The following is a 13,329-nucleotide window of genomic DNA, read 5'->3' as shown; positions in this document are numbered from 1 at the left end:
ATGATGAGGAGATACTTCCCTCAGTGCTGGGGCTTATGGGGGATCTGATCTCCTGAGGGGGTCATGTTGTCAGGCTAGCACCCCTCCCCCTGCATGATGTAATGATGGAGATACTTCCCTCAGTGCTGGGACTTATGGGGGATCTGATCTCCTGAGGGGTCATGTTGTCAGGCTAGCACCCCTCCCCCTGCATGATGTAATGATGAGGAGATACTTCCCTCAGTGCTGGGGCTTATGGGGGATCTGATCTCCTGAGGGGTCATGTCAGGCTAGCACCCCTCCCCCTGCATGATATAATGATGGAGATACTTCCCTCAGTGCTGGGGCTTATGGGAGATCTGATCTCCTGAGGGGGTCATGTTGTCAGGCTAGCACCCCTCCCTCTGCATGATGTAATGATGGAGATACTTCCCCCAGTTCTGGGACTTATGGGGGATCTGATCTCCTGAGGGGGTCATGTTGTCAGGCTAGCACCCCTCCCCCTGCATGATGTAATGATGGAGATACTTCCCTCAGTGCTGGGGCTTATGGGAGATCTGATCTCCTGAGGGGTCATGTTGTCAGGCTAGCACCCCTCCCCATGCATGATGTAATGATGGAGATACTTCCCTCAGTTCTGGGGCTTATGGGGGATCTGATCTCCTGAGGGGTCATGTTGTCAGGCTAGCACCCCTCCCCATGCATGATGTAATGATGAGGAGATACTTCCCTCAGTGCTGGGGCTTATGGGGGATCTGATCTCCTGAGGGGGTCATGTTGTCAGGCTAGCACCCCTCCCCCTGCATGATGTAATGATGGAGATACTTCCCTCAGTGCTGGGGCTTATGGGAGATCTGATCTCCTGAGGGGTCATGTTGTCAGGCTAGCACCCCTCCCCCTGCATGATGTAATGATGGAGATACTTCCCTCAGTGCTGGGGCTTATGGGGGATCTGATCTCCTGAGGGGGTCATGTTGTCAGGCTAGCACCCCTCCCCCTGCATGATGTAATGATGAGGAGATACTTCCCTCAGTGCTGGGGCTTATGGGGGATCTGATCTCCTGAGGGGGTCATGTTGTCAGGCTAGCACCCCTCCCCCTGCATGATGTAATGATGAGGAGATACTTCCCTCAGTGCTGGGGCTTATGGGAGATCTGATCTCCTGAGGGGTCATGTTGTCAGGCTAGCACCCCTCCCCCTGCATGATATAATGATGGAGATACTTCCCTCAGTGCCGGGGCTTATGGGGGATCTGATCTCCTGAGGGGGTCATGTTGTCAGGCTAGCACCCCTCCCCATGCATGATGTAATGATGGAGATACTTCCCTCAGTGCTGGGGCTTATGGGGGATCTGATCTCCTGAGGGGGTCATGTTGTCAGGCTAGCACCCCTCCCCCTGCATGATGTAATGATGAGGAGATACTTCCCTCAGTGCTGGGGCTTATGGGGGATCTGATCTCCTGAGGGGTCATGTTGTCAGGCTAGCACCCCTCCCCATGCATGATGTAATGATGAGGAGATACTTCCCTCAGTGCTGGGGCTTATGGGGGATCTGATCTCCTGAGGGGGTCATGTTGTCAGGCTAGCACCCCTCCCCCTGCATGATGTAATGATGAGGAGATACTTCCCTCAGTGCTGGGGCTTATGGGGGATCTGATCTCCTGAGGGGGTCATGTTGTCAGGCTAGCACCCCTCCCCCTGCATGATGTAATGATGAGGAGATACTTCCCTCAGTGCTGGGGCTTATGGGAGATCTGATCTCCTGAGGGGTCATGTTGTCAGGCTAGCACCCCTCCCCCTGCATGATATAATGATGGAGATACTTCCCTCAGTGCCGGGGCTTATGGGGGATCTGATCTCCTGAGGGGGTCATGTTGTCAGGCTAGCACCCCTCCCCCTGCATGATGTAATGATGAGGAGATACTTCCCTCAGTGCTGGGGCTTATGGGGGATCTGATCTCCTGAGGGGGTCATGTTGTCAGGCTAGCACCCCTCCCCATGCATGATGTAATGATGAGGAGATACTTCCCTCAGTGCTGGGACTTATGGGGGATCTGATCTCCTGAGGTGTCATGTTGTCAGGCTAGCACCCCTCCCCCTGCATGATGTAATGATGAGGAGATACTATCCTCAGTGCTGGGACTTATGGGGGATCTGATCTCCTGAGGGGGTCATGTTGTCAGGCTAGCACCCCTCCCCATGCATGATGTAATGATGAGGAGATACTTCCCTCAGTGCTGGGGCTTATGGGGGATCTGATCTCCTGAGGGGTCATGTTGTCAGGCTAGCACCCCTCCCCCTGCATGATGTAATGATGAGGAGATACTTCCCTCAGTGCTGGGGCTTATGGGAGATCTGATCTCCTGAGGGGGTCATGTTGTCAGGCTAGCACCCCTCCCCCTGCACCATGCAAAGGGAGGGGCTCAAGAGGACGGGAGGAGCTTAGACAGTAGTAGTGATGACACAGGATGAAGGGGACATCACACAGACTCAGTACAGGTACCCCTGGTATTCTGTAAGAGGAGGAGGAGCTGAGGAGGTGGGGAGGGGCTTAGGCAGTAGTAGTGATGACACAGGGTGAAGGGAACATCACACAGACTCAGTATAGGTACCCCTAGTATTCTGTAAGAGGGGGAGGACCTGAGGAGGACGGGAAGAGCTTAGACAGTAGTAGTGATCACACTGGATGAAGGGGACATCACACAGACTCAGTACAGGTACCCCTAGTATTCTGTAATAGAGTTGTCCCGAATGGTTCGGCCGCGAACTTATTTGCGCGCACATTGTTGGTTCGCGTTGAATGGCAATCTTTATGGTGAGTTCAACCCGCCCCTATACTACATCATTGGGCAAAACTTTGACCCTCTACATCACAGTCAGCAGACAGAGGGCAGCCAATCAGGCTGCACTCCCTCCTGGAGCTCTCCCCCCCTCCCACTGGCAGCAGCGTCGGCCATGTTCTCACTCAGTGTGCTGCATAGTTAGTGAGAGAAGGGAGAGAGGTTGCTGCAGAGATTAGGGGAAGCTTAGTTAGGCAGTTGTTAGGCTTGTTAGCTTTCTCCTTGCTGATACGTATTGCTAAAAAGCACCCCACAACAGCTCTTTTGAGAGCTAATGTTCTTGTGATTTTTTTTTTTGTGGCCCACTGACACTGCATATACAGCCCTGTCTGTTGCAGCTGGCCCTTGCTAATTGCTATACTGTGCCAGGCCCAGTACATTCACTGCCTACCTTTCACTGTACCTGTGAGTGAAAGCTGCACATTTGTAATATCAGTCACTGCATACCTTTCACTGCACCTGTGTAACAGCACACAGGCTTATATACCAGTCACTGCATACCTTTTCACTGTACCTGTGTGTGTGTGACAGCTGCACATTTGTAATATCAGTCACTGTATACCTTTCACTGCACATTGTTGTACCAGCAGTAACCTTTTCACTGCACCTGTGTAACCGCACATCGTATTAGTCAAGTCAGTGCAGACCCGCGTAGAGACAACTGCCTTACGAAGGCAAATGGTGAAAGAGAACAAACTGCAATGGGAAGACAACCTGAGCAAAAGCAGCAAACAAACGCAAAGCCACCCTCCTTCTCCTCTTCCTCCTTCAGGTGCAGCATATCTTCAGCCACTTTCTCCCTTGCACCTTCACAGCCACCCTCTTCCACTTCGCCTCTCAGCTTGAGCGCTTCCTGCTCCTCTGCCCACAGCAGCATCCAGGTGTCCGTTAAGGAAATCTTTGAGCGGAAGAAGCCAATGTCTGCCAGTCACCCCCTTGCCCGGCGTCTGACAGCTGGCTTGGTGGAACTGTTATCTCACCAGCTGTTACCATACTGGCTGGTGGACTCTGAAGATTTCCGAAAAATTGTGACGATTGGGACACCGCAGTGGAAGATAACAGGCCGCAATTACTTTTCTCAAAAGGCCATACCCAAACTGTACCGTGATGTAGAAAGGCAAGTGGTGTCATCTCTGGCACACTGAGTTGGGTCAAGGGTCCATCTGACCACGGATGCCTGGTCTGCCAAGCACGGTCAGGGCAGGTACATTACGTATACGGCACATTGGGTCAACCTGGTGACCGCTGGCAGTGAGTACGTGGCTGTGCAGCGGACTTCGTTGTGACACCTCCACGGTTTGCAGGCAGGCCTGCTACCACCTCCTCTACTTCTCCTCCAACTTCTCCAGCTACATCCTCTTCGCTGTCCTCCTCCTCCTCCTCGGCTGAGTGCTAATCTACTGCTGCGTTCTCTCAAACTGCACACCCCTAGCTCCCCAGGGCCTATGCTGCATGCCAGGTACGATGGTGTCACGCCATCTTGGACATGTCTTGCCTCAAAGCGGAGAGTCACACTGGAGAAGCTCTCCTGGCTGCTCTTAACAAACAGGTGGATCAGTGGCTGACGCCGCACCAGCTGGAGATCGGCAACGTGGTGTGTGACAACGGCAGCAATCTCTTGTCGGCTTTGAGTTTGGGAAAGTTGACACATGTACCCTGCATAGCACATGTGCTCAGTCTCATAATCCAAAGATTTGTGTGCAAGTACCCAGGCTTACAGGGCGTCCTGAAGCAGTCCAGGAAGGTGTGTGGGCATTTTAGACGGTCCTACACGGCCATGGCGCCCTTGGCCGATTTTCAGCGGAGAAACAACTTGCCGGTGAGGCGCTTGATAGCCCGACTCGCTGGAATTCAACGCTCCTCATGTTTGAACGCCTGCTACAACAGGAGAAAACCGTCAAATAGTATCTGTACAACTAAAGTGAAAGGACATGCTCTGGGGAGCTGGGGATGTTATGGCCGAAGTACTGGACACTCATGCGTAATGCCTGCAGGCTCATGCGGCCGTTTGAGGAGGTGACAACCCTGGTGAGTCGCAGTGAAGGCTCCATTAGCGACTTGATCCCCTATGCTTTCTTCCTGGAGCGTGCCGTGCGTAGAGCGGTGGATCAAGCTGTAGAGGAGCGTGACCAGGAACAGGAGGAGGAAGAGTTCTTGGAAACATCACCTGCGGCATCAGAGGAGGGGGGGGAGGAGTCGTCGTCTGGGGAAGAGGAGTCAAATGAGGAAGGTTTTTTTTTTTTTTGAAGAGTAGGCGGAAGAACAACCGCAGCAGGTGTCGTAGGGGGCTTGTGCTGCTCACCTTTCCCGTGGTATTGTTTGTGGCTGGGGGGGGGGGGGGGGGGGGGGGGGGAAGAGAGGAGGAGGACTTACCTGACATCACTGTGGAAGAGCAAGAGGAGATAGATCGTACGTCTGGATCCAATTTTGTGCAGATGGCGTCCTTCATGCTGTCCAGCCTGTTGAGTTTTTTTGATACGGGGGTCCCTCAAGGCGAATGACCTGTACTGGGTGGCCACACTACTAGACCCTCGGTACAGGCACAAAGTGGCAGACCTGTTACCAACTCAACATAAGGCGGAAAGGATGCAGCACATGCAGAACAAGCTGTCGATGATGCTTTACAATGCGTTTAAGGGTGATGTGGCTGTACAACGCAATAAAGGTACCACTGGCAGTAACCCTCCTCTTCCCAAGTCCACGCAGGCAAGGACAGGACGCTCCAGCGATCTCAGGGTGATGTCGGACATGCGGACGTTCTTTAGTCCAACTCCTCGCCATAGTCCTTCCGGATCCACCCTCCAACAACGCCTCGACCGGCAGGTAGCCGACTACCTGGCCTTGAGTGTGGATGTAGACACTGCGAGCAGCGACGATGAACCCCTGGACTACTGGTTGCGCAGGCTTGACCTGTGGCCAGAGCTGTCCCAATTTGCCATACAACTTCTCTCTTGCCCTGCCGCAAGCGTCCTGTCAGAAAGGACCTTCAGTGCAGCTGGAGGCATAGTTACTGAGAAGTCGCCTAAGGCCCCATTCACACTTGCGTTCTGTCACGCAAACGGACCGGACCCGCATCGGAGCCGGACCTGATACGCATGGGAGCCGTACGGCACCTATCCGCATGCGATGCGGATCCGGTCCGTTTGCATGTGTATTTCTTGCGGTGTGAACGCGGCTGCCATGCGGATCCGGGGGGGAAAAAAAAAAAAAAAAGTACCTAAACTTGTTGGGGTCTGCAGAAGGTGCACCTGTAGAATCAGGTCCTCCGCTGTAGGCCTCACCTCCACGTCCGACATACTGCCAACAGCTCCAGCACGTAAGTCACTGCTGCTCCACTGCTGCCCATGTGTCCCCATCCGAAATGGCCACTAGAATCCGCATAGGAAGTGGGGTAGAATGTCAGGTCTCCAGTGTGTTCTGTGCTTTCCGTTCCCCATAGGTTTCCACATCCGCATGGTGCAGTCAGGATCCGGTCCGGGTGCGTGGGCCGGATGAGCCGGACCCAAAAAATAGCGCATGTTGGAAAAGCCTCCGGAGTCCGGATCCGATCCGGCTCCGTTCTGTACGGAACGTACTCATGTGAACGTCCGCATAGACTTTGCATTGCTATGCGGAACGTACGTTCCGTTTGTACAGTATAAGGTCCGGATCCGATCAGGCGGATCCGGACAGGGAACTCTAATGTGAACCAGGCCTAAGTCACAGAAGTGTTCAGTACCTCACCTTTATCAAAATGAATGAGGCATGGATCCCGTAGAGGGCTACTGACCGACCGAAGAAGACTAAGTCAGTCCCCACACACACAGCATCTCTGCCTGCAGGCCGCTTGCCTTCTCCGCCACCACCAACAGGGTCCAGGACTCTAGGCGGATTCCTGAATTTTTAAGGCTGCTGCTAGCAGCGGCCGCTACAATAATTTTTCTGGGGCGTGCACATGCCTGCCTAATTTTTCTGGCTGCACTGCGGGCGGCTGCAACAAAACAAAAGGCATGTACATGTGCCCATCCCCCTTTGTGATCATTACCTTGCCGCGGTGAAGGGGCTTGCGTATCACAATGAAGCAATGACCGCCGGCTATTTGAGTGTCTCGGGTGGGGGTGGCACACTAAAGATAATAAGGTCGTTGCTTCATTGTGGTCAGACCAAATTCCATCAGCTGGACAGTCACTGTTGTTCTATCATTGAGCTACCACAGCCCGGCGACCATATGGGCTTGAAAACCGCAGTACAGAAAGCCGTTGGGACGGGAGGTCGGGCTAGGGAGCAGGGCGGCAGGCGGGCGCAATTTAACTACCTAAAGCCCGTTTTTAAACGGGCTGAGGTACACATCACACAGACTCAGTACAGGTACCCCTGGTATTCTGTAAGAGGGGGAGGAGCTGAGGAGCAAGGGAGGGGCTTAGGCAGTAGTAGTGATGACACAGGGTGAAGGGGACATCACACAGATTCAGTACAGGTACCCCTGGTATTCTGTAAGAGGGGGAGGAGCTGAGGAGCAGGGGAGGGGCTTAGGCAGTAGTAGTGATCCAGTAGTTTGGTCAGACCACCACACTGTCCACTTCTCCTTTACAGCACCGGCTACAAAACACCAAGTGAAAGAACTAATAAAATATCGTTCCTTGAAAGGTTTGACACCCCAACACCTTCAGAACAGCCTCAATCTAGGTGGACTGACAGATCACAACTTAGGCCTTGAATCCATGGTCCTTAAATATAACCACGATGTCTCAGCCGCTTTTGACGCCATAGCTCCCTTAAAGATTAAACGTTCCGCACCATTACATCACGCTCGCTGGTTTGACAACTCTATAAAGGAACTAAAGAAACAGGGACGCAGACTGGAACGAAGGTGGCGCAAACATCAGTCTCCTGATGACAAACTTTCCCTAATTGCTCACCTGGAAAAATATCAAACGATGATTAACAAAAAGAAGTCCTTATTCCTGTCTCATGAAATTGCAAATGCAGCCAACAGACCTGCCCAACTCTTCCGCACGGTTGACAGTCTCTGCAATCCATCTTGCAGGAAATCCAGCATCAGACCTTCACAGGAACTGTGCGAGAAATTTGCCCACTTCTTCTCAGACAAAGTCTCCTCCATACGATCTGCCATTCAATTCACAGCCCAAGAAACCCATGCAGAGCCATATAACAGGTGCAAAAATAGCCTACCACCATGGTCTGATTTTAAAGAGAATCTGTAACGTTAAAACGTCCCCTGGGGGGTACTCACCTCGGATGGGGGAAGCCTCAGGATCCTAATGAGGCTTCCCACGCCGTCTGCCGTCCCTCGGGGGTCTCGCTGTAGCCCTCCGTACAGCGGTGACGTAATATTTACCTTTGCAGGCTCCTGCGCAGGCGCTCTGGCTGCTTTTGCTCCGAAGGAGGCGGAAATACTCGATCTCAGTCGGGTCCGCTCTACTGCGCAGGCGCAAGTCTCCGGCGCCTGCGCAGTAGAGCGGACCCGACTGAGATCGGGTATTTCCGCCTCCTTCGGAGCGAAAGCAGCCACAGCGCCCCCGCTGGAGCCTGCAAAGGTAAATATTGAATTGAACAGTCGGCACGGTCGCCGGCTGTTCGGAGGGCTGCAGCGAGACCTCCGTGGGACAGAGGACGGCGTGGGAAGCCTCATTAGGATCCTGAGGCTTCCCCCACCCGAGGTGAGTACCCCCCAGGGGATCTTTTTGTCGTTACAGAGTCTCTTTAAGGTCATCACTGAAAAAGACATCCTGGATATCCTCTCAAACCTTCGCCAGACTACCTGCGATCTGGACCCTGGCCCCACTAAGTTCATGTTGAAATGCCCTGAACTATTTACACCGGCATTCCACAAAATAGTCAACGGCTCCTTACAGGAAGGGTGGTTTCCCTCTACTCTGAAAGAAGCAATCGTCAGGCCTCTACTCAAGAAACCATCCTTAGACCCAGATGCTCTAAACAGCTACAGACCTGTCTCAAACCTCCCCTTTCTGGGAAAAGTTATTGAAAAGGCTGTCTACCTCCAACTTGAAGCCAGGCTCTCCAGAAACAACATCCTTGACCCTCTTCAATCTGGCTTCAGGAAATATCACAGCTGTGAAACAGCCCTCACCCAGATTTGCAATGATCTGCTCATTGCAAGAGACAAGGGTCAATGTTCCATCCTGATTTTGCTCGACCTCTCAGCGGCTTTTGACACAGTCGATCATGAAATCTTACTCAACAGGCTACAAGAGTACTGTGGCATAGATGGCATTGTTCTCCGGTGGTTCAACTCCTTCCTGGCTGGCAGAACACAAAGGGTAGCCTTAGGGCCCTTTCTCTCCAACCCTGTACCACTAAAATACGGTGTACCTCAGGGCGCAATATTATCCCCTTTACTGTTCACCATATACATGCTGCCACTTGGAGAAATCATACAAAAACATGGCCTGACATATCATTGCTATGCTGATGACACCCAGCTATATTTGTCATTCAAACCTGACGTCACAGACCCTACTCCACAAATAAACGCATGCTTAGCTGAGCTTCAGGAGTGGATGAATAATAATTGGCTAAAACTTAAAGAGGAACTGTTAGGTATAAGGTCTCAGAGAAAATAAACACATATCAGTAGCTAAATATTGGCTGTACTTACATTACATCTGCATTTCACTGTCCACGTTTGGATTTCACAGAATTTGTATATAGTATATGCAGAGAATGATGCTCCTGACAGCTCATGGCAGGTTCCATGTTTGTCTGTCTCCTATGAAGCCAATTGTGTCGTCATGTCCTGCCTGCTTCCTGATCACAGAAAAGCTGGTACTAAATAACAGTGTGCAGTGAATATTAATGAGCCATGTGGCTGCTGACTCCTGCAGTGTACTCTGCCCGAGATTTATCAGTGCTACGCGCTGGACTGATTACATAAGCTGCTGTAACGTCTCATTAGCAGCCGAGGGGAGGGCCCCAGAATGCTTTGCAGTTTAGTATGCGGCTTGCGTCCTTATGGGTCTATAACAGCCTTTAAGATAAGCACACATCAAAGGTAACTGAGATTTTTATCTTCACTAATGGCTTTTGGGCTTCCTTCTAAACTGTTTAACACAGGAGAATAGAGGTTTAAATTAGCTTCTGCAGCCTGACAGTTACTCTTTAATGCTGACAAAACTGAGGTTCTTGTTATCGAGGGCCAGGGCTCAACAGCAAAGCAGCTCCAGTCTCAACCAACACCGCTAAGGATAGGGAGCTCAGACCTGAACAACTCAGACTGTGTGCGCAGCCTGGGAGTACTGATTGATGAGAAATTAAGCTTCAGGAATCAAATCTCAGCTGTTGTGAAACATTCCTTCTTTCACCTAAGGAATATTGCAAAGATTAAACACCTAATTCCTTCAGAGGATCTTCCAACCCTAGTTCATGCCTTCGTCACATCAAGGTTAGACTGCTGCAACGTCCTCTACACAGGCCTGCATAAGAAAGACTTACGCCGCCTGCAATTAGTACAGAATGCCGCCGCAAGGCTGTTAACGAGCCAACCCCGCCATTGCCACATAACACCAACCCTGAGCTCACTCCACTGGCTACCGATAAAATGGAGAATTCTGTTTAAGATTGGCTTACTGACATTCAAATCCTTGCACAATCTGGGCCCTGGATACCTGAAGGACTTGTTGCAACTACATCACACCCCCCACAATCTTAGATCAAAAGGACGTAACACCTTGGTCACCCTCAGAGTCCACCTCAAAACCTTTGGAGACAGAGCCTTTTGTCATGCTGCCCCTACACTTTGGAACTCCCTGCCACACCCAATCAGGACAGCCCCATCCCTGGAAGCATTTAAGTCTAAACTGAAAACCTACCTCTGTAGTCTGGCATTCATAAACATCTGACTATCTCCTCTGTAACACAACCCAGCCTGAAACCCTGTATTAATCTGAGACACAGCTATGCGCTTTGAGTCCTAGGGGAGAAAAGCGCTTTACAAATGTTATTGTATTATTGTATTGTATTGTAGTGATGACACAGGGTGAAGGGGACATCACACAGACTCAGTACAGGTACCCCTGGTATTCTGTAAGAGGGGGAGGAGCTGAGGAGGAGGGGAGGGGCTTAGGCAGTAGTAGAGATGACAGGGTGAAGGGGACATCACACAGACTCAGTACAGGTACCCCTGGTATTCTGTAAGAGGGGGAGGAGCTGAGGAGGAGGGGAGGGGCTTAGGCAGTAGTAGAGATGACAGGGTGAAGGGGACATCACACAGACTCAGTACAGGTACCCCTGGTATTCTGTAAGAGGGGGAGGAGCTGAGGAGGAGGGGAGGGGCTTAGGCAGTAGTAGAGATGACAGGGTGAAGGGGACATCACACAGACTCAGTACAGGTACCCCTGGTATTCTGTAAGAGGGGGAGGAGCTGAGGAGGAGGGGAGGGGCTTAGGCAGTAGTAGAGATGACAGGGTGAAGGGGACATCACACAGACTCAGTACAGGTACCCCTGGTATTCTGTAAGAGGGGAAGGAGCTGAGGAGGAGGGGAGGGGCTTAGGCAGTAGTAGTGATGACACAGGGTGAAGGGGACATCACACAGACTCAGTACAGGTACCCCTGGTATTCTGTAAGAGGGGGAGGAGCTGAGGAGGAGGGGCTTAGGCAGTAGTAGTGATGACAGGGTGAAGGGGACATCACACAGACTCAGAACAGGTACCCCTGGTATTCTGTAAGAGGGGGAGGGGAGGGGCTTAGGCAGTAGTAGTGATGACACAGGGTGAAGGGGACATCACACAGACTCAGTACAGGTACCCCTGGTATTTTGTAAGAGGGGAGGAGCTTAGGAGGAGGGGAGGGGCTTAGGCAGTAGTAGTGAAGACACAGGGTGAAGGGGACATCACACAGACTCAGTACAGGTACCCCTGGTATTCTGTAAGAGGGGGAGGAGCTCCGGAGGGGGAGGAGTCTCACCTGTCACCAGCAGCACTCCGGGGCTCCCGGTTCTCCTCAGCTCGTGCAGCATTCCGCCTGTAAGCCCCGCCCACCTTTCCCCACGTCAGCTGGCCGCCATTTTACTTCACCCGCCATTTTCATAGGGGGACGAGCGGCGCTTATGTGCGAGTCAGCAGCTGCACTACATCTCCCACAATGCAGCCGGGCGCGTAAGCGAGACGTCAGAGCGTGCGCAGCAGGGGGGGGGGGGGGCTGTATGTGTATGTAGGAGAGGGGCGGGGTTTAGCGATAGGTGACGATTGGGTGGAGGTGGTGGGCGGAGCTACATGCTGCGCTGTGATTGGTGGCGTCTTGTGAAACTGTAGTCTCGATAGTGATAGAGACGGGATCACCGTGGTGATGAGCGCAGCTTATAGCTCCTCCCCTGGTAACAGCTCCCGCATAGCGACCGTGATGAAGCGATGAGGGTGTGCGATGAGTGCTGTGCCCCGCCCTGGGGGCGGCAGAGTGGGCGGAGGAGACCCCGGGGTACAGAGGCAGCAGGAGAGCGTCGCTCAGGGGGCACTGCGCATGCGCGGCGCTGTGCTTGAAGGAGCGCTTCGCTGCGCCCCTGAGTGGCAGCAGGCACGTCATCCAAACCCCGCCCATCAGCGTCTGTTATCCCTGAAGGGCGGGTCCCGCGTTATCTACACCCCGCCCAACAGCTGGTGGCTGGCAGGTGTTATGTCTGATCGTGCTGCCCGGAAGCTCCCTCCCGCACTGAGTAGTGCGCATGCGCAGTGTGAAGATAATGATGCAGCTGGTAGTAACATAGTGAATATCGTCCCCGGAGCCCGGCTGGTTCAGGAGATATGTGGCCGCACAGCCTCCTCCTGCGCATGCGGGGCCAGCGGCTTCCCCACAGCTGATAGGATGCTGTAATCTGCCTCTCGGGGTCCCCTCTGTACCCTGAATATCCGGCAGTGTGACAAGCGTGTGCTCAGCAAGCAGTTACCAGGCAGCAGCGAGCAGTTACCGGGCAGCAGCGAGCAGTTACCAGGCAGCAGCGAGCAGTTACCAGGCAGCAGCGAGCAGTTACCGGGCAGCAGCGAGCAGTTACCGGGCAGCAGCGAGCAGTTACCAGGCAGCAGCGAGCAGTTACCGGGCAGCAGCAAGCAGTTACCGGGCAGCAGCGAGCAGTTACCAGGCAGCAGCAAGCAGTTACCAGGCAGCAGCGAGCAGTTACCAGGCAGCAGCGAGCAGTTACCAGGCAGCAGGGAGCAGTTACCAGGCAGCAGCAAGCTGTTACCAGGCAGCAGCGAGCAGTTACCAGGCAGCAGCGAGCAGTTACCGGGCAGCAGCAAGCAGTTACCGGGCAGCAGCGAGCAGTTACCAGGCAGCAGCAAGCAGTTACCAGGCAGCAGCGAGCAGTTACCGGGCAGCAGCGAGCAGTTACCAAGCAGCAGCAAGCTGTTACCAGGCAGCAGCAAGCAGTTACCAGGCAGCAGCGAGCAGTTACCAGGCAGCAGGGAGCAGTTACCAGGCAGCAGCAAGCTGTTACCAGGCAGCAGCGAGCAGTTACCAGGCAGCAGCGAGCAGTTACCGGGCAGCAGCAAGCAGTTACC

The 13,329-nt window shown here is 53.1% G+C and overlaps 1 protein-coding gene across 1 annotated transcript in view; it reads right to left on the bottom strand.

Moving 5' to 3' along the window:
• ELP5 (elongator acetyltransferase complex subunit 5) overlaps positions 1-12,353 on the bottom strand; it is a 116,171-nt gene extending 103,818 nt beyond the window's left edge. The window contains exon 1 of the mRNA XM_068273807.1: positions 11,744-12,353. Within this exon, the coding sequence (XP_068129908.1) occupies positions 11,744-11,795 (52 nt within the window). The 5' untranslated portion in view covers positions 11,796-12,353. The remainder of the gene's footprint in view (positions 1-11,743) is intronic.
• Positions 12,354-13,329: the final 976 nt, after the last annotated feature.

The sequence above is a fragment of the Hyperolius riggenbachi genome, chromosome 3, assembly GCF_040937935.1.
Source record: "Hyperolius riggenbachi isolate aHypRig1 chromosome 3, aHypRig1.pri, whole genome shotgun sequence".
NCBI classification, from domain to species: domain Eukaryota; kingdom Metazoa; phylum Chordata; class Amphibia; order Anura; family Hyperoliidae; genus Hyperolius; species Hyperolius riggenbachi.
The sequence above is the reverse complement of the archived record's forward strand: the minus strand, read 5'-3'. Positions and strand labels throughout refer to the sequence as shown.